The sequence below is a fragment of the Scardinius erythrophthalmus genome (genome assembly GCF_964197995.2).
Source record: "Scardinius erythrophthalmus genome assembly, chromosome: 15".
Classification (NCBI taxonomy): domain Eukaryota; kingdom Metazoa; phylum Chordata; class Actinopteri; order Cypriniformes; family Leuciscidae; genus Scardinius; species Scardinius erythrophthalmus.
In genome coordinates, this window is record NC_138235.1 from 20,720,743 (window position 1) to 20,743,098 (window position 22,356).

The following is a 22,356-nucleotide window of genomic DNA, read 5'->3' on the forward strand; positions in this document are numbered from 1 at the left end:
TGTACTGATCAATGAACAGAACGTTAATAAGAGTCTGGTTCTCTCATTTAATCCAATGCAGTCTCTCTATGGTTGAATATGACCATAAACTCTTCAAAGTGAAACAGTGAAAACTAAAAGCAATTTATTTATATCCTCATAGATAATACAGGGACAAGGCTGAGTCACAAACAACACCTATTATAATGCTCAGAATACACTGCAGGGCTCTGTACACTGTCTTGCTTTTATAAACAGCTATTTTCTCTACACACTAATATTTTTTATTTTATTTTACAGAAAACTGAATACTGTATGTGTGCAGTGAAAATTATGTTTGCTCACACAGCACTTTCAGTGATTTTTATCCTGTTGTTTGGATTTAGAAAATGTTTTGTGCTGGTCTAACAAGGGGATGATTTGAAAGACGGAAGCTAAAAATATGAAAATATAAAAAGATATGCCATAGCTATTCAATTTAACTTAATTTACAAAGTCATTTAAATCACTTAAACAGGGAGAACATGTATTTTCCATTAGAGATGCAGTTGAGATATGTACACCGGGGAAGAATCCAGAGTTAGTTTGTTTTGCCAGTTGACTGCAGCCTCCATTAAAGGGTCAGTGTACCGGTGTAAGACTTTTGACTGCTCTCACAGCAGCTGTCAGCACCATGGGGGAGACAATCATTACTGTTCATTTAATTTACTGCATCATAAGAGACCGTTTGATGTGATTTTCTGCCAGAAGCCCCTTAAGGGTACTAAGTGTAACCTGAATAATTTAATGGACTGAGGGAACTACACGACATGAAATGCAGTGTTTCATGACAAAATGCAGTTACACTGCAATGCATTTCAAACACAAAAAGACAAAAGCAAGGGGCTTTATATCGTCAAAATGTATAGTCATCACTTCCTTCCCTTGTGGTAAAGTAGTGTGTTAAAGGGTTAGTTCACCCAAAAATGAAAATTCTGTCAGTAATTACTCACCCTCGTGTTGTTCCAACTGCTTAAGACCTTCGTTCATCTTCGGAACACAAATTAAGATATTTTTGATGAAATCTGAGCCATGTTTCACTCCTCCATAGGCTGCTATGTGACCGAAACTTGCTGGCCCAGAAAAGTTATTAAAAAGATCGTTAATATAGTCCAAGTAACTCCAGTGGCTCAATCTTAAGTTTATCAAGCGACGATAATACTTTTTGTGCGCAAAAACAAACAAAAATAACGACTTTATTCCACTTTTCATTTCCTTCTCTCTGGGCCTCGTAGTGTTTTTGCGCTGCCCGTCTGTGTTGCACGTCATCACGCATCACACACATGACCGGCGTCGGCCAATAGTGAGCCTACGTGGTGACGTGTAACACAGACGCGCTGCGCAAAAACACTACGCGAACCAACTAGAGGCCCAGAGAGAAGGAAATGAATAGTGGAATAAAGTCATTTTTGTTTGTTTTTGCGCACAAAAAGTATTCTCGTCGCTTGATATACTTAAGATTGAGCTACTGGAGTCACTTGGACTATATTAACGATCTCTTTAATAACTTTTCTGGGCCAGCAAGTTTCGGTCGCATAGCAGCCTATGGAGGAGTGAGACATGGCTCAGATTTCATCAAAAATATCTTAATTTGTGTTCCGAAGATGAACGAAGGTCTTACGCAGTTGGAACAACATGAGGGTGAGTAATTACTGACAGAATTTTCATTTTTGGGTGAACTAACCCTTTAATTGTATTGAATGTGCAAATCTTAAAATTAGATTTAAAAAAAAAAACTGAACTTGTTGATGATACCGTATTAATGAAATAAAAGGCTTTTAGGTGTATTTAATAGAGTACAGTTTCATGACAGTGTTTCTTAACACACCAAAGTACACTTTTAAAAGCAAATTAAAGGTTTTACCTTAAAGTATATTTTAAATCATTATGTTTTAATGATTTATGTTGCGTTAATAAACATGTATATACAAGCTACTTGAATGCCCTAATTGATAAACTCAGGCCTAATCCTAGTTTAGTCAAAGCCCTGTCTGTGAAACATTACGATGTATTTAAGTCCTATTTAAGTGGGGCATAAATGTTATAGATATTTAGTTATGTTTGTTTTTAGTTTCACTTTCTTGGACTTTTAGTTAGTAGGCTATTCATTGGTTCCTGTTTTCATTTGTTCAGTTTCCGGACCTTTGTATGTCATCATCATGGTTACTAATATGATTTGTCATTTGTTTCAGCTGTGTTCACCCCATTACCATCTGTATATAAGTATATTGTTTCAGTTCTCAAGTGTCCAGTCTACATTTACATCAGCGTCTATTTGCGGTTGTGTTTCTTTTGTTACCTGCGATATATCTTTGAAGCTTATTAAAGACGATTTACCTAAATCGTCATCTTCGTGTGCCTGTCCTCAACCCTTGCTGACAGAAGACCGGACCTAAAATGGATTTTGCAGCCAGAATTGCTGTGTTGGCCTGAAACAGTCAACATAACGTCTTTACTGTGGAGTTTTGCCGTTTCGCCATTCATTACCTTACAACAACGAGAAACGTTTAGAGTGTTTACCCCCGATCCATACATCAGCCACAGCCCGACCAAGAGCCCAGCCCGTCATCACAACGATCAAAACAGATTTTGCGGTTATCATCCCATAGTGCCATGTCTATTCAAACCAAGTCTCCTTATAATTTTTACAAAGTTATTTTTCAATGCAGCTTCCAATTACTACTGTAAGTGATTGTAATAAATAAATAAATAAATAAAGCAGGTGTGTATGCCATATCCTGCAATTAATGCCCCTTCAAGAAAAAAAAAAAAAAATTGAAATGAAAGACACCTCTCATTTCTGCACATGTGCGAGTATGTGTAAAAGCTCAGTTATATCAGTAATAAAATACAATCTGTGGATCCACACATCCTATTATGCCCTTTTACAAAGTATTGATTTGGTTTTTGGGGTGTACTAGAATATGCTTTCATGCTTGATTGTTCAAAAAACAATTTTTTTACATATTTTACATTATTATAGCTGGTAATAATAATATTTTCTGGTGTAACTCGTCGTTTTTGATTAAGCTTCTCCTTCCGAAATATGAAATGTGCTGTGATTGATTAGCTGACCCAGTGAGTTGTGATTGGCAGCGCTTAGCGCGTGTTCGGGAAATGTATACCACGCCTCCATAACCGCGAGCTCTACTCTAGTGTAAATAAAGGATGGCAGCAATTTAAAACCAATTCAAGCTCGATTCAGACCCTGACAATGTTATTGTTAACAAACAAGAGGATAATCCAGAACGGATTTCACGCACAGACTTTGCAAGCACGGATTTCACAGGACGTTTCAGAGGTGTATGTTTATCTTATACATTATAGATACAATGTTATCCACCATTTAATCATGTTGTAGTCCTAATGAGACGTTCATTGTAGTTCTTGAAAAGTGGATTTTTTGGAGAGGACTTTGAGCTTTTTAACCTTGCAGATCTTTTTTTGTTTTGCTCAAACAGCAACATTACACAACTAACAAAAGTTAAACAAAGTGGAAAAGCATAATAGGACCCCTTTAGGAGTTCGTTTTCCCAACTGAAATGCATGTTCTCTCACACTTGACCTAACTTCAAACAATAATTTCCATATATCATTATAGGTTGTTCACCTTCTATCCTCACCATTTCCGATCATGTACTGATAAATCTAGCAGAGTTTGTCTATAAAACAATTAATCTGTCACTGTGACAGCATGAGTGGGTGAGGTGATCCATGGTTGATGTAAGGAGCCTGCAAATTGCTGACTAAAAGACTAATTTAGGCAAATCTGCAGAGGGCACTTTCTTGTGCCCAGCAGGTTCACACAGGGTCAGAGAGTGTTGGCAGCAGTTTTATCCATTCTTCTCAATTTATCTAATGTTGGCTCCACTCGCTTCTACGTCAACTGAATTTGAATTTGCACGAGTCTTGTTAAAATTCAGAAACAGAATTACCCACTTTCATTTTTGAACTGGATCAAAAGCAGGCACTTAGTGAGACATCGAGATGTTATGGTGATGTTCTGTATTCTATAATAACAGAGAAAGATATTGTTTTGTAGGCTAGTGGGGTTTAGGGCCATATAACTACAGCACATTCTATACAAAACTCCATGTTAGTGTAGTCAACTATGGAAACCCGTTTCCGCCACACTGAGTAAAAAAAAAAACGATTCTTTAAGTCATAATAATGAGAAACTTTCTCATAATAATGACTTAACATCTCGTAATAATGAGAAACTTTCTCATAATAATGACTTAACATCTCGTAATAATGAGAAACTTTCTCATAATGAGAAACTTTCTCGTAATAATGACTTAACATCTCGTAATAATGATAAACTTTCTCGTAATAATGACTTAACATCTCGTAATAATGAGAAACTTTCTCATAATGAGAAACTTTCTCGTAAAAATGACTTAACATCTCGTAATGAGAAACTTTCTCGTAATAATGACTTAACATCTCGTAATAATGAGAAACTTTCTCGTAATAATGAGAAACTTTCTTGTAATAATGACTTAACATCTCGTAATAATGAGAAACTTTTTCATAATTATGACTTAACATCTCGTAATAATGAGAAACTTTCTCGTAATAATGACTTAACATCTCATAATAATGAGAAACTTTCTCGAAATAATGACTTAACATCTCGTAATAATGAGAAACTTTCTCGTAATAATGACTTAACATCTCGTAATAATGAGAAACTTTCTCGTAATAATGAGAAACTTTCCCATAATAATGACTTAACATCTCATAATAATGAGAAACTTTCTCGTAATAATGAATTATTTTCTCGCACTTCTACTCATGCGCAAAGCTGCGGAGCAGAAGGGCGTGCCACACTAGCGACATCCGCTGGTCAAAGCCGTGTAAATGCATCACAGCAAACTTGGCACGCTCTGCAAAACAGTTGTTTTCATTAAAGTCAGTTTGATCTACTAAGTGCAATCTGTAGTATCATTAAATAACATCATCAGTAGGCCTATATCTTCCATACTTTTCCATGTGCACGATAAGGTGTGAAAGTGGAATGCAGAAGCAGGATGGTTACCATGGTAACGAAGGACGCCTGCTTGTGCACACCGATGGAAATTGTTACATGAATTTACAAAACTATCAGATTAAAGTTGGAATATTACATTTATTCGTCAAGTTTAAGTGTAACACATATGTGTGTTAATATAACACGTATTTTGCAGATGCTAGGATATTTGATGTGCAGGTTCATCTGGAAGATATCAATACAGAAATCACCTTTAAGATGTTTATGACTTTGGGGACATTTAAACATAAGTGGGCAGTGGAATGGGGGAAAACGCAAGGTCGAGACATGTTTTTAAAAGCTGAACTTCTTTTCAATTTAGAACGCCGTGTCATGCGCAAGACGCTGCAGAAGAGCGAGCGTCTAGTGCGCGTATGCCTAGAAAAGCAATGAAAAAGCGCGTTGAACGGACCCTTACACAGATTTCCAGATGAAGTGTTCTTAAACATATTTGGAAAGGTGTGCTGTCTTATCCCTCCGTCTATTTGAAATCCATCGATCACCCTTGTGTTGCTGCTTGTTCATACACAAAAATACAAATGATTACAAATGAATAAAAGACTATCTAGTATGGAAGCCTGTCTCATATACTGATCTTTAATGTTATTCACTGCAGAGCGTGCCAAGTTTGCTGTGATGCATTTACACGGCTTTGACCAGCGGATGTCGCTAGTGTGGCACGCCCTTCTGCTCCGCTGCTTTGCGCATGCGTAGAAGTGCGAGAAAATAAGTCATTATTACGAGAAAGTTTCTCATTATTATGAGATGTTAAGTCATAATTATGAGAAAGTTTCTCATTATTACGAGATGTTAAGTCATTATTACGAGAAAGTTACGAGAAAGTTTCTCATTATTACGAGATGTTAAGTCATAATTATGAGAAATTTTCTCATTACGAGATGTTAAGTCATTATTATGAGAAAGTTTCTCATTATTACGAGATGTTAAGTCATAATTATGAGAAAGTTTCTCATTATTACGAGATGTTAAGTCATTATTACGAGAAAGTTTCTCATTATTACGAGATGTTAAGTCATTATTATGAGAAAGTTTCTTATTATTACGAGATGTTAAGTCATTATTACAAGAAAGTTTCTCATTATTACGAGAAAGTTTCTCATTATTACGAGATGTTAAGTCATAATTATGAGAAAGTTTCTCATTATTACGAGATGTTACGTCATTATTACGAGAAAGTTTCTCATTATTACGAGAAAGTTTCTCACTATTACGAGATGTTAAGTCATAATTATGAGAAAGTTTCTCATTATTACGAGATGTTAAAGGGTTACTTCAGGATTTAGCATTAAGCTTTGTATTAGTAGAAAACCTGTAGTATTTTCGAATTACCATGCTTTCCCCCCTCATATCCCCCTGAGAGGAGAGATTTATGTATTTTTTGTCTGGAAAAAATCCTCCGATGACGCAAAAATCGTCATTTTGCGTCATCGGAGGATTTTCTGTCCAGAGGCTAAAGACTACAGCCAGTAGATGGCGTTGTTCCGCATGTTTTCAGCCCGCCCATAGAGGGTGGGATCTCACTCACAGAATGTACACAGTATCAGCCGTCTTTCTTTGGAAGCTAAGCTAGCATGCTCTTGTTCTGTGGAGAAAGCTGAATAATAGGAGAAAGCTGAGTAAGTAGGGGTTACCATCTTCCTTTTCCCGGACTTGTCCGGCGGGCGAGACTGTTAAAAATGTCCGGGATTCGGCTTTTGCGTTCTGCGGTCGCCATTCATTGTTTACATGCACACCTCTCGTTTCAATCTAACTGAATTAATTCCGATCGGTGAATCTGACTGTAGTGTTTACATGAACGCTAAACAAGTGATTGGTTGGTTGATGTGCGTTTTAACATTGCTAAGAAAATTCCCGCTCCTCCGTGAGATATGCGAGACCCGGCGCGTCTCAGTAATGAAGCCACCGGCCTCGCGCCGTTCTCCCGCGGCCGTCAGCCTCGTCCTGCTCGCCACAGTAAACATGATGAATGGCGACTGTAGAACGCAAAAGCCGAATCCCGGACATTTTGGGTCTCTAAATCCCTGGCAAACTCATCACTTACTTAGGCTAGCCTTGTTGTTTTCAACTGTGCTCTCTAACCGGTAGGCGTGGCCTCCTAAGGCAGCGAAGCAAGTGCATTCTGGGAGTTGTTGTCTTTCATCCACATAAGCCAAAAATACATTTTCTGGCTTTTCTCAGTCTAGAAAGCTCCAAATTCAAAAATTTCTCCACATTTCTTCTACTTAAATGACCTATTTTAAATACACATTCATCTTCCCAGAGGTGAAGTATCCCTTTAAGTCATTATTACGAGAAAGTTTCTCATTATTACGAGATGTTAAGTCATTATTATGAGAAAGTTTCTCAATATTACGAGATGTTAAGTCATATGAGAAAGTTTCTCATTATTACGAGATGTTAAGTCATTATTACAAGAAAGTTTCTCATTATTACGAGATGTTAAGTCATAATTATGAGAAAGTTTCTCATTATTACGAGATGTTAAGTCATTATTATGAGAAAGTTTCTCATTATTACGAGAAAGTTACTCATTATTACGAGATGTTAAAGGAGAACTCCGGTCAATTTTAACATTGAGCTCATTTTTTTGTACATTTGGAGTGCTGTCAATACAGAGAACAACGACAAAAATCGGTGTTGCCTACACCGAGTTATTCTATTTTTAAAATTTGCACCCTGTTGACTTCAATGGGGCAATGTTTAAACCTGCTTTTAGCCTCTTAACATCCTTGATGTGTCATTACAAGTTCACAGAAAATGTGAGTGATTCCTTCTGAGTGAACACGAGTGGATCTGACTGCAGTAGATGTAAAAGATATGTATAAAAATGATGCTATTTAAGCCAGCGCAAATACCTGTTTACATCCTGTTTTTCGGTTAAAGTCCAAAGTAGTCGATTGCCAAGTTCACGCGCGTGATCATTGGTAACTAAACCTATGCGCGTGAACTCGGCAATCGACTACTTTGGACTTCAACCGAAAAACAGGATGTAAACAGGTATTTGCGCTGGCTTAAATAACATCATTTTTATACATATCTTTTACATCTACTGCAGTCAGATCCACTCGTGTTCACTCAGAAGGAATCACTCACATTTTCTGTGCACTTGTAATGACACATCAAGGATGTTAAGAGGCTAAAAGCAGGTTTAAACATTGCCCCATTGAAGTCAACAGGGTGCAAATTTTAAAAATAGAATAACTCGGTGTAGGCAACACCGATTTTTGTCGTTGTTCTCTGTATTGACAGCACTCCAAATGTACAATAAAATGAGCTCAATGTTAAAATTGACCGGAGTTCTCCTTTAAGTCATTATTACGAGAAAGTTTCTCATTATTACGAGATGTTAAGTATGGAAGCCCATTCCCGCCACATAAGAAAAAAAAAAACTAGCATAAAAACTCGAAATTATGACATTCTTAAGTCATTATTATGACATAAAATGTAGAATTTATGATTTACTAAATCGAAATTATGACTTTAAAAGTCATAATTATGTGATAAAAAGTCAAACTTTTGACAAACCAAGTCGAAATTTTGACATACTAAGTCGAAATTATGACTTTAAAAGTCGTAATTATGAGATAAAAAGTCAAAATTTGTGACATACCAAATCGAAATTATGAGATTAAAAAGTCGAAATTATGACTTTAAAAGTCAAAATTATGACTTTAAAAGTCAAAATTATGACATAACTAAATCGACATTATGACTTGCCGACTGGCACGCTCATTGATCTGACGCACGCGACCCGACACATGAATGAATTATGAACAGATTAAGGAGTATTTCGATCATGAACTGTCATTCAGACTGACTATCAGAGATATTAAATAAATAATCTTTTGAGTTTTATGATGTAGGCCTTGTGTTTTATTTTAATTAAAACGTATTACAATTTACATCTCAAAAGGATACGCTTTGTGCATTCTCTGACATTACATTTATTTATTTATTTATTTATTTAATTAATATTGAGTATCAATTGATGTCAAACAAAACTGTGTGTTATTTTCTCTGGCAACTAAACTTCCAAAATAAATAATAATAAAAAAACTAAAAACTAAATAAAAAAAACTTCTAAAGCAAAGCCATTGTGCGTTCTCTCCGCGATCCGCAGCTTTTCCACACAGATTTTGAGAATTGGCCAGCTAAAAAAAAAATAGGCCAAAGAAGTAGACTAATGGCTAGTGTCTGCGGGAGATGCGAGACGTTCATATTTATTAAATAAACATAACTGATTTTGTCTACACCTACATTTCCAAGGACCCCCTAATAATAACAGTGATTAAGCCCAAATGTGGGTGGGGGTTGCCCAAATTGGTCTCCACTCTATGCATTTTGTAATACAGCAACATTTTTTAACTGACCGTATTTGCCAGAAAATAAGTCGCATGCACCTGAGTGCAAGTGCAGGTCACACCGGATCATGAGAGAGAAACGCGCGCGCGTCACATCGTCGTAAAAAAACGCATTTTAATATGAGCCTATTCAGCAATAGTGTAAAAGACCTGTAAATAAAATACAACATTTACATGATAAACACGATTAACATGTAGTAGGCTATGTGTAGCCTTTACTTTCCCTTACTGTATGACAAATCCTTAAATGAATGCAGAAAACAACAAGAATGAAAAGAAGTAGCCATGTATAATAAAATAATATATAGGCTGCATAGCCTATAAAATAGCCTATGTGCCCTTTATTACAAACAACATTTAGCCTATTTTAAATGCCAAGCCTAAACAAATTTATTTAAATCGAAAGGGTCGCGCATCTGGCATTCAGTCAAAAGTTTTCATATTTGCAATGTAACATGTGGATGCTATCTATTAATATAAAGAAGGCGTCATTCAGTCGAGTCCCAAAATACACGTAGGCCTATAGGCTAAATCGGCGTCTTCACAGCAAGGGACATGTTTGGAATAACAAGTAGGACTGTGCGGCACAGCTTGCCCTTTATATTGTACAACAGACCAATTAAATTAGGCAGAATAACTTTTTATATGTTTGGTTGACTGTGTTTTATTTTGATAATGAGCAGTCTGCGATATGAAGCAATGCCAGAACTGATACTATGTTGTGTGAGAGCGCGATGCGCCTGCGCCATCTCTTGGATTTGATCCACTGTTGGGAAATAACTTAAGACTCTGTTATTTATAGTCATACAGATAATATGACATCATTCGAAACAGTAAATATGCTATATTTTTATTTGTGTAGGCCTACATTCAAAATTACTACAAAATATCATGCCATTGGAAACATGATGCGCTGCTTTAGCGCGTCTCGGTCTCTTTAGATATTTTTGGTGCTCACCAAAAATTAACCAAAATACAGTGAATAGCCTTCTTGGCGTGCCTAATTTTGAAAGTCAACATTTAGATTATTTAACGTTAAATGCATTATATATGTCTGAGTCACTTTGGAATAAATCACAGAAACGCGTTAGCCTACAGTCCGGAAAATAGGCTACAGTATAGGTTATAGCAAATTCAGACCAACTGCTGGTCTACACAGAGAGAAAGTCCTGTCTAGGCTCTTCTGTTGTACCGAGCCATTTGTTAGTCTAGTTGTTTGATGAGAAAATGTTGCCTAGTTGCAATACACGCGTTAAGTTTTGTAAGCTCCGTGCAACTGCTGCAGCAGAGGACTATTAGGCCTACTAGAATATTAGAAATCTATACTCAAGCTGTTTTCTCATTTTTCTACTCTTAATATTAAATAATAATAAAAACGACTGAACGAAAGATACACGGATTCTCTTGAACCACCACCGCGTTTGCGGCAGCCAAAATGCTCTGTTCGACTTTTCCAGAATTTGAAGTTCTGGATTTCTTCTTCATCTTGAAAACTTGAATCTGTATTTTTTAAAACTGAATATTTGCAGGCTAAGAATTCAGAACAAAAAAATAGCTGTTTGAAAATGCATGTCTAATAAATTCAGCCATAAACATATAATTTCAATTCGTTAAATTTCAAATGTTCAATATTCGTTTAAAGAAATCAAATTCAGAACTATTTAAAATACCACATAAAATTCCAATTTGTTAGATTACACGTCTTGTAGCCTAAATAATTCAAATTTACACAATTCAAATTCAAATCATATTGTCATATTATAAGCTCCATACAGCAGAACTCTCACTGTTTCCCTATCAGTTACTGTCCCATTCATCCAACATTTTTGGTGCATCCATCTATAGCCATGACATTGCCCAGATGTTTGAAGTTGTTGTTCTATGAAAGCTGCCACCTCCGCCACATCCGTTTTGTTCTTTCTGCGCCAAAGTGCTTAAAATCCTCTCTAGAGTGCATTTGCTCAGAGCTATTCCATGCCGTTCAGCTAGTACGGCAAGAATTTCATCATTTGTAAAACCACGATCGAAATACTCCTTAATCTGTTCATAATTCATCATGTGTCGGGTCGCGTGCGTCAGATCAATGAGCGTGCCAGTCGGCAAGTCATAATTTTGATTTAGTTATGTCATAATTTTGACTTTTAAAGTCATAATTTCGACTTTTTAATCTCATAATTTCGATTTGGTATGTCAAAATTTTGACTTTTTATCTCATAATTACGACTTTTAAAGTCATAATTTCGACTTAGTATGTCAAAATTTCGACTTGGTATGTCAAAAGTTTGACTTTTTATCACATAATTATGACTTTTAAAGTCATAATTTCGACTTAGTAAATCATAAATTCGACATTTTATGTCATTAATGACTTAAGAATGTCATAATTTCGAGTTTTTATGTTCGTTTTTTTTTCTTATGTGGCGGGAATGGGCTTCCATAGTTAAGTCATTATTACGAGAAAGTTTCTCATTATGAGAAAGTTTCTCATTATTACGAGATGGTAAGTCATTATTATGAGAAAGTTTCTCATTATTATGACTTAAAGAATCGTTTTTTTCTTTACTCAGTGTGGCGGAAACGGGCTTCCATATAACTGAAATAAGTTAAAGATGAAGTACTAAAACTGAAATAAAAATGAATTAAAGCTATAAAAAATAAAATATAAACTAATAAAAATGTCAAAAGTAAAAGTTAAAGTAAAAAATACTGTCAATAAATACTAAAATAGTATATAAATATCAAAATAACAGTGGTGCTCAGTCAAATGTGGAGAAAAAGTGGGGAGAAAAAAATAAAAATTATATATATATATATATATATATATATATATATATATATATATATATATATATATATATATATATATTTTTTTTTTTTTTATTTTTTTTTTTTTTGCCTGGTTGCTTGGTTTCGGCTCATTCTTCTTGATGTTGTAACGGTGTTGTGTACTGGAACAGGCTCAAGGGTTGAAATCCAAACAACACTTTAATAATAACACTCAAGAATCAGCTTACAGGCCGGGAAACTCACATTAACATAACAGTAGGTATTATGGTGACTGGACAAGGAGCGCAGGAGAAGGAACAACTTAAGTAGTGAACACAAGAGGATAATTACTAAACACAGCTGACGCACATGAACTAATAATGACGATAATCAAGGAGACGGACAAGCAGGAAAATGAACATAGAAACATGTGACAGATAAAAAACACTGAAAGTCCATGAACAAAATTAAACGGAACGTGACAGATGTCAATCATCTCAGTCACTCTGTATTTAAAAAATACAAATGTATTGGGATAAGTGGGATAAGACTGTGGGACAGCATTTAGGAGAGACGAAGTCAAACAACAAGACAGACAGACAGACAGAAAGTAGATATGGATTCACTTTTGTAAGAGAGAGTGAAAGAGAGGTGATCTATTCTGGCTTGCAATGTGATTAGGTGCTCATCTTGACCCTGTGCAAGAACTGTGGCAGCAAGTGTTGATCTGACTTAGAAGAGGAAGTACCATCTCTGGTCCTTTTCAAATGCTAATAATTGCTTTGCATAAGATATTACACACCATTTTGTATAATTTTCTGTTTCTCTCACAAATATGCTATACAAAAGCAACATGAATAATTCAAGTTGGTTAATGAGTCTTAATCTGCTAAATGAGACTGAACCCACCAAAGAATTAAAGTGGGTTGGGGCACAATTTAATGGACAAAATACTCAATAGCACTGCCTAATTACCATGCTCACAACCTAAAATAATAGAACTAATTAGGTCTTATCACAGCATGGCACTGGGCAAGATTTTTGTCATTTGTGAATGTTGTTTATGCATCTGCTGATTTCAAATGAAAACAACACATACTGATACAAAGACATGAGATAGAAAAGCTTCTTTTTTTCTTCACTCAGCTCCTGAGTCACACTAAAAATGCAGCATTATTGTGTAGGCAACCAACGTGTTTGTATGCTGTAAACATTTATTTATGTCGACAGCGCTGTCTGAAGCAATCCGTGTTTTTGCTGCTGTGTAGAAGCCTAATCCTCTTCTGTGTGATCTGTCGCTGATCTGTATTTATGTTTCTTTATAAATCCAAAGCTATTGTGAGGAATGGGATCAGCTGGGCTTTGAGAATAAAGACTGACTGACTATTGAAAAACAAACATATATCACACATGCGTGTACCCAAATGATTTAATTTAGCTTTTCATTTCAAAGCTAATCAGACAAAAGTGCATTCATGATTGAATTTCACAAATTTCATCCATGGCTCTGCGCCAACATTGTCCTGACACATTAACATTTCAGATATAGGGTGACTTACTCGTTTACTGCTCCATTAGTGATAAGATAAGGAGATAGACAGGTGGAATGAGGAGAAAATGAAATTAATCAAAGAAAACTAGATCATTTAGAGTGGTGGTGAGGGATCTGAATTAACCGCAGTCAAAGTGTTAAAGCCAAAATGCCTAAAGCACTGCAGTGGGCTGAAACGAGCAGAGGCGGATTTACAATAATATTACATTATCAAAGGAAAAAGTTTATAATGTACTGGGGGCAGAGAACCTCTGATCAACAATTTTTGCTCTTGTAATTATTTTACAGTTCAATATTTTCATGTTACTGAATAAAATGATCAAAAGAAAGGGCAACACTTACACCAGTGATTGCTGATGGTGGAAACCCCCGATAACTGAGACAGAATTTCAAAAGAAACAAGCTGAGACCATGCAACATTTATCTGTCTCCAGCCTCCCTCTCTTGGGCTTTATCTTTTAATTGCTTTTTTTGCACACACACACACACACACACACACACACACACACACACACACACACACACACACACACACACACACACACACACACACACACACACATGCACAGCCACTTAAATCACCATCTGTGTGACAAATTGGTGACTAGTTATATCCATAAAAAATTAAATGGCTGTGCTTTTAGCACTTCTCTGTTTTGGCACAGAGAGATAAACAATACGTGGAGCTGAATGAATTTGCTTGAGGTGAATTGATGCTTGACAATACTGCCGTGCAAAGGCAAAAGACCGTAACTTCGTTTTTGGTCGAAAATGAGTTATTTATATTTTTGGCACATTCAAGACCTCCTTTATCATGTGGATAAGTATCTTAAATCAATTCCGTTGTTTTTTCGAGAAAATAATGAATTGTCTTAACAGTATAACTTCCAAAAGCCCCATGAGAAACAAAGGCAGAACACCGTAACGGCTGTAACATCAGTTACGGCTCTGGCTTTGTTTTGGAACGCTAGAAATGGAGTTACGGTACTCAGCCTTTGTTTAGCCACGCATCAATGAAGTTACTGTGCCGGTGTTCTATCAAATAATGCTACCTACCCGATTGTACTGTTATCTGCCTTTGTTTTAATGTTAAAATTACGGTGTAGCCTGTGTACTTTGTACAGCTGCCATCAGTCCCTCTAACTTCTAATGTCCTCAGAGCTTTGTCCTGCACAACTGCGGTCAGAACATTTAGTATGGTCTGAACCCGCTCCATCGACAAACGTGCGATAACGATCGCGAAGGATTATGCAGAGTTGACAGAAAAACGTTACGCATTGCCGTATCAGATGAATACAACCAAGAATTAAAGGGGGGGTACAATGGTGTTTCATGTATTCAGAGTTGTTTACAGTGTTAAAGAGATGGATTCTCATGCTTAACATGGCCAAAGTTTTTTAAAAATATTTTGGACAAATAACGGAGAATTTCTGTGCCGAAAATCTTACTTCCGGGTTGGTACAAGTTTCGGCTGGTTTTTTTTTGACCGTGGATCTAATGACGTAGACCAGAGTGGAACTCCTTATATGAGCATTTCTCCCAGAAAAGCGCAACCGCGCACCTCAACGCGCTTCAACAGGAAATCATCGGCAGCGCTGCATAGTGTCTCCAAAGTGTTTTTGGAGGGAAAGCTTACCAAAGAACCCAGCGTTAGGAACAGTGGATGCAGAAACGAGTTGTGTAGACTGTTTGTTCCCTGCATTTCGACGATGAATGTTTTATAAACAAAGCCCAGATCGACGGATTCTCTCTATGGCTCTGGCTTCGCCCACACGGCCTGCCTCCAGACGCTCGTTTTTTTCCGGAAAGACTCGGTACAGCCTATTTTCTCTTATAAATATAATAAAACTAAAAGACTTTTTGGAGATATGAAGGATGCAATACTACTCTATAGGTACTCAAGATTAACAGGAGATTGAGTGAAAATGAGCATTTCACCCCCCCTTTAAAGCCCCGCCTCACTCAGTTCGGGTACAGGACCTGGTTGAAACACTCATGCATCTAGCTGGCAGAGTGCCAAAACTTCGACGGCGCCTTCAGCCCCGCCCTAAACACGGTCGAGCCAATGCTGGACTAATATATCTATGGACGTATTTTGTCATGTCAAATATATTAATAATGCCATCAGAATGCAACCAAAGCCCAGGATAGCAATAAGTAGATGGCTATAAATAATAGTAAATCATACAAAATAAATGCCATGGTGACTAGATTTTATACAGGTGTTACTATAATGATTTTGTTAATGGTGATCAGCAACCAGATATTGAGAATGTGGAAGTTACTGCCTTTTGCCTTGGCATGACTTCTCACTTTTTGCTGACAATACAAAGGCAGAGTACAGTAACTTTAAAATAGTGGTCAAAAATAAAAAAAATTTATGTATATAATTTCCATTACTAAAACATCTATTTGCCAGATTTCCAGTGTCCTACCGATAATTAATTTGACGGGACAACTAAAAATCTTTAAAGTCATTTTTCTCCACACTGTAGCGACTTAAGGTCTTTTGCCTTTGTAGGGCAGAATAGTGAAACTGATTTGAAATCACCTGCTGATATTCTCCATAGGTCTTGTAAATACTGTAACAACACATGATTTGCTATTTCGCTGCACACCAAATAATGAAATAGAATATTTACAGTAATTATGTTGAAATTCCAGACAAAATTCCAGTTTTGGGGAGTAAAAGTAATGATGCTGACGCTAATAACTTACATTTTCAGCAACATGAATGTGCTCATATGTAGAGTTAAGTCAGAAACATGCTATCAGTTTGCCCTAAACGGTTCATTCTAGTGAATTGGGTTGTTCAGGAGGTTTATGTCAATGAACCGGTTTAAAATAATTATCCACCAATTTTTACTAATAAAAATTATAGTGAGATAGAAAGCCAACTTAAAAAAAAAAAAGTGTGAGAGTTCAAATTAATTTCTGTCAGGAAACAAATTCTGTTTCTAAAAAATGTGACTATTACATGCTGAAGCCACCAGTGCTCTTTGCCAGCCACCTGTTGATTTACATATATTATTTCACTAAGGTGAAATTGCTCCTTATTGTGAATGTTTTACCTAATATTTCTCTTTTATTTTATTCTCCACAGGTGCCGTGGTCATTGCTTTTGTGGTGTGCTGGTTGCCGTACCATGCTCGAAGACTAATGTACTGCTATGTCACTGAATGGTCACCGTGAGTTTCAGTTTTTTTAAAAATCACAACACAATACAATAAAAATCAAATGAAACTTCAAATGTAAAACATTCTCTCAACTCTTCGATTTGTACTCTCTTATTGGACAATGCACACATGCTGTGAGTATGCAGATGCACCAAAAAATCGAACTGCAATTCGCAAATGATATCAGATTCCTCTGTTTTTTAGAGACCGAGTTGCTGAAGTCCATGAGCTTTTTATTAATAACATACAAAGTAGCTTATAATAACATACAAAGGCACAAAAGATGAAAAGTTATAGCCTGTAGCCAGCTCACCGCACATTATAGCTCCACAAAACAATGCTTTGTTCTGGGCAGCGCCCACCAACAGCAGTGCACATAAATCATGATGCATCTGGTGGTGGTAGAGATTTCTGGGAGTTTTCTTCTATGATTCAAGGGGTGAATCGATAAATCTGAGGCACATACTCTTACACTCAGCTTATAATTCATACAGAGCACCACATACACAGAGCAAACTAATCTGAACATGTGAGTGTGTACATGTGATTTTTTTTCAGTGGCTGACTGCACACAGATTTATGTTGTGGTTGTTATGCATAGCTTGCGTGAACTTCATAAACCATATGCTGATGAGTGATGGGACATTTTTATGATTTGATGCACAGTTCACCTCAGTGGAATTCCAATATCCAGAATGGCATGATGTGTGAACCCTTGCTCAAAAATGCATTGGTTTTGACAGTAATGACAACTAGATTTAGAAATATTGTGGTATAGTGGTAGCCTACTTGCCCATAAAAACTACAGTGTGTTTCTATGCAGTTGCTTTGGTGTTCTAAGTGGTTGTTGTTTCTAACGATGTGAACTGTACAAAATATAAGCCAGCTCAGAGAGCATAGGTGCACTGAATGTTGATACCAACAGTGGATGGAAACAATCTGAGAGGGAGAGGAGGAAGAGTATGCGTAAGAGGTGGTGGACGAGGAGAAAGAGGATGAGGATAAGGAACAGTAAGGTGTGAAGTGTTGTCAAGGCAGGATTTGGCAAACCAGATGTTTTATGAAGTGTCTAATGAATGATATATAGTGTTTATATATTGGCTGTGTGAATTATCTTAAAGCATTGTTTAATTTTGAGAACAAGTAAAATGGTTTTGGTGGCACAGTGGCTCAGTAGGTAGCACTGTCGCCGGTTCAAGCCCCAGCTGAGCCAGGACTCCTTTCTGTGTGGAGTTTGTATGTGCTCTGGTTTCCCCTACACAGTCCAAAGACATGCAGGTTAGGTGGATTGGACATGCCAAATTGGCCATAGGTGTGAATGTGTGTGAGTACCAAGTCATGTAATGGGTTGGGGAAAGACCTGGCAACCTACCCCAGAAAAAACATTGCCAAGAAAATTTATGGACAGTCTCTCGCGTATGATGAGAGATGGCCATATAATCACCAAGAGTCGGATACGACTGAAATGGTTATTGAGAGAGAGATAAAATGGTTTTGAGCTGATTGTTTGATTTTGCCAGAAGAGTCAGGGGTTTTGTGAATGTAGTTTGAAGGTTTGGTTTTGTGTGTTGTGAGAAAATGGGTGAAGGTGTTAGGAACTGTTTTAACAATTGTGAAAAACTGTAAAAAAAAAAAAAAACACCAGCTTATTCTCACTTCTAAGGTTATTGCTGGTGGTTTTAATGTGTTGCTACTGTATGTGGTGTTCTAAGTGGAGTTGTGTCTTTCTATGAGTTTGCTATGGTGTTCTTGGTAGTTTTAGTGTGTTGCAATGCATTTACATTTATGCATTTGGAAGATGCTTTTATCCAAAGCGACTTACATTGCATTTCAAGGAACACATTTTACATTCTTATCAGTTCTGGCTTTCCCTGGGACCTTGCAACCCATGACCTTGGCGTTGCAAGCGCCAACATTCTACTGTTTGAGCTACAGGAAGTCTTGCAGTTGCAATGCTGTTCTGAGGGGTAATTGTGTGTTGTTATGCAGTTGCCAGGGCATTCAGGGTGGTTTTTAGTGTGTTGCTATGTGGCTGATATTGTGTTCTGAGTGGTTTGGTGTGCTGATTATAGGTATGAGATGCATCTGTACTTTTTACCTGCAAGGGTTACTTTTTATTTTTTTTACAGGAGTCCTTTAATATGTGCCAGTGAGCTGAGGCAGTACTTGATGTTGTAGTACGTTTGATGTTTTAGTAAAGCAGAAAGAATCAGAAGATGAGGAGTGAACATATGAAAGGAAAATGTTATGGAAAGGCAGCATTAAGATTTTGATGAAGAAGCATTATGGTGACAAAAAATAATTTTACAAAAACACAAATATGGACAATATTGATTAATTATTGACTTGTAATGTCAGCCTGACATTTTACTTATATTTGATTAAAGGTCTTTTCATTTAATCTGAGTGGAGACTCATGACAAGTGATTATTACATACACTCACCTAAAGGATTATTAGGAACACCATACTAATACTGTGTTTGACCCCCTTTCGCCTTCAGCACTGCCTTAATTCTACGTGGGATTGATTCAACAAGGTGCTGAAAGCATTCTTTAGAAATGTTGGCCCATATTGATAGGAAAGCATCTTGCAGTCGATGGAGATTTGTGGGATGCACATCCAGGGCACGAAGCTCCCGTTCCACCACATCCCAAAGATGCTCTATTGGGTTGAGATCTGGTAACTGTGGGGGCCATTTTATACAGTGATCTCATTGTCATGTTCAAGAAACCAATTTGAAATGATTCGAGCTTTGTGACATGGTGCATTATCCTGCTGGAAGTAGCCATCAGAGGATGGGTACATGGTGGTCATAAAGGGATGGACATGGTCAGAAACAATGCTCAGGTAGGCCGTGGCATTTAAACGATGCCCAATTGGCACTAAGGGGCCTAAAGTGTGCCAAGAAAGCATCCTCCACACCATTACACCACCACCACCAGCCTGCACAGTGGTAACAAGGCATGATGGATCCATGTTCTCATTCTGTTTACGCCAAATTCTGACTCTACCATCTGAATGTCTCAACAGAAATCGAGACTCATCAGACCAGGCAACATTTTTCCAGTCTTCAACTGTCCAATTTTGGTGAACTCGTGCAAATTGTAGCCTCTTTTTCCTATTTGTAGTGGAGATGAGTGGTACCCGGTGGGGTCTTCTGCTGTTGTAGCCCATCCGCCTCAAGGTTGTGCGTGTTGTGGCTTCACAAATGTTTTGCTGCATACCTCGGTTGTAACGAGTGGTTATTTCAGTCAAAGTTGCTCTTCTATCAGCTTGAATCAGTCGGCCCATTCTCCTCTGACCTCTAGCATCAACAAGGCATTTTCGCCCACAGGACTGCCGCATACTGGATGTTTTTCCCTTTTCACACCATTCTTTGTAAACCCTAGAAATGGTTGTGCGTGAAAATCCCAGTAACTGAGCAGATTGTGAAATACTCACAACTCACAAATACTCCGGCCCGTCTGGCACCAACAACCATGCCACGCTCAAAATTGCTTAAATCACCTTTCTTTCCCATTCTGACATTCAGTTTGGAGTTCAGGAGATTGTCTTGACCAGGACCACACCCCTAAATGCATTGAAGCAACTGCCATGTGATTGGTTGATTAGATAATTGCATTAATGAGAAACTGAACAGGTGTTCCTAATAATCCTTTTGGTGAGTGTATATACATTTCAATAAGATTGACTCAGGGGCGGATCTAGAAAAATATTTATGGGGTGGCTAGAGGGGGGCAGGAATTTTTGAGGGTTGGCAAAATATGGCAGACGTATATACACTGAATTTAATCACAGTTAAATTGGCCATAACTTTTAATTCGTTGCTGCCAATAGGGATGGGTATCATTCGGTATTACTACTCTTACCAATACTCCTTATCGATCCGGTACTTTACGGTATTCTTATCGGTTCTTTTTGTTATATTAAAAAAAAGGAAAAAAAAAATTTTAGAACACAATTAATATTGTTTTAGATTTTGAAATGTAAAATAAATATCTATAGCAAAAGAAAAAGCAATGCTTTAACAAAACAAATAAAACATACGTTATGCAGAAGGGTGCAGGCTTTTGTGTTTTATATACAGAAGACATAGGACACCAAAAACAAAGTACAAACACATGGTCAAACAAAAAAAGTATACAATTAAACAAATATACAAATTATATACCCAGTGCTTTAATTTCAGTAATGTCTACTGACATTACTGTTCAGGAGTAATATGGGCTAAAAAGACATCTAATAAAGTCAGATTTAAAATAACACTGCATAGTTTATCATAGATAGATTAAAGCTTATATCATTCAAGAGCTGCGACTGATTTTCTCTTTGCCTTTTGTTGTTTGATTCACATTAATAGAGCAATCGTCAGCAGGTTTATTAGACTGCTGCCTCTTTAAGACCAAATGCAGATCTATTCATTATTACGCATCATATTTTCTCCCAACTATTAACGCCCATACTTAATCCTATTTTATTTTGTTTCTTTTACTGTCTATGGTCGCTGCCGTGCTAGTGATGGGTGAAACCATTGTGAGGGGGAGGGGATTCTAAATCTGCGATTTCTGTTTGAGAGGAGTTTGTTGCGGGTCTCCTTGGCCTTCAACGTGTAGGCTATGAACATAAAATATCCTTATAAAATATTATCTGATTTATAAATGGGGTGGCAACAGGGGTGGCAAGACTGTATCCCAGGGGTGGCAGCTGCCACCCTTTGCCACCCCGTAGATCCGCCACTGGATTGACTAAACTGCTGCAAAATAATGTTATGCTGTATAATTTCCACAAAAGCCTATACAGCCACTGAATTAATTCATCATTCATTAAAATAATGAAAAGAAAAGTCTTTCAGATTAATGATTCTTCTCAGTTCTGTTTAGCTTTTTTATGACACAGGGCTCATCATCAATGTTGCCTAAGGGAGAACTTTAGAAGCTTCACCCAGATGACCAAAGTCAGCTTCTTTAAAGATACATTGCAAATTATTACTCATTATTCATACTTTAAAGGTATTCAAGCTGGAAGAATACATATATTTTAAATACATTTGAGAAGTGTAGTATGAGGACTGATATTATAATAAAAAGTGTTCCATTTTAAATAAAAGTGCAAAATGTATATTTGGAGAGCTACGGGGCAGTGGGACATCAATCTTAAGTATTTTTTGCTGATGGTTAGGCCATTTGCCTCCAAAGTAGATGGGTGTTTGATGTATTTTTTCTGTCCTCTGCAGGTTTCAGAAATATAGGTTTTACTTTTTGTTAGCATATGAATGGGGAGATGTTAAGGCATTCAAGGTTTTGGTATGCTACCAAGATGTATAAGGCATTGTAACAGGCTCAAATGGAATGGCAACAGACAGTTTATTAAATGCCAGATGTATATTGCACACAAAAATTGTAGGAGCTTTTTTAAAACAGCAAGCTCC

At 36.9% G+C, this 22,356-nt stretch overlaps 1 protein-coding gene across 2 annotated transcripts in view; it reads left to right on the forward strand.

The window, feature by feature from the left end:
- Window positions 1–22,356, forward strand: part of ntsr1 (neurotensin receptor 1 (high affinity)) — a 56,795-nt gene that overhangs the window by 30,036 nt on the left and 4,403 nt on the right. The window contains exon 3 of one of the 2 annotated variants that reach the window (XM_081386113.1): window positions 16,854–16,938. The exons of the other annotated variant lie outside the window; for it this stretch is intronic. Within the exon in view, the coding sequence (XP_081242239.1) occupies window positions 16,854–16,938 (85 nt within the window). The remainder of the gene's footprint in view (window positions 1–16,853; window positions 16,939–22,356) is intronic. 2 annotated transcript variants of the gene reach the window in all.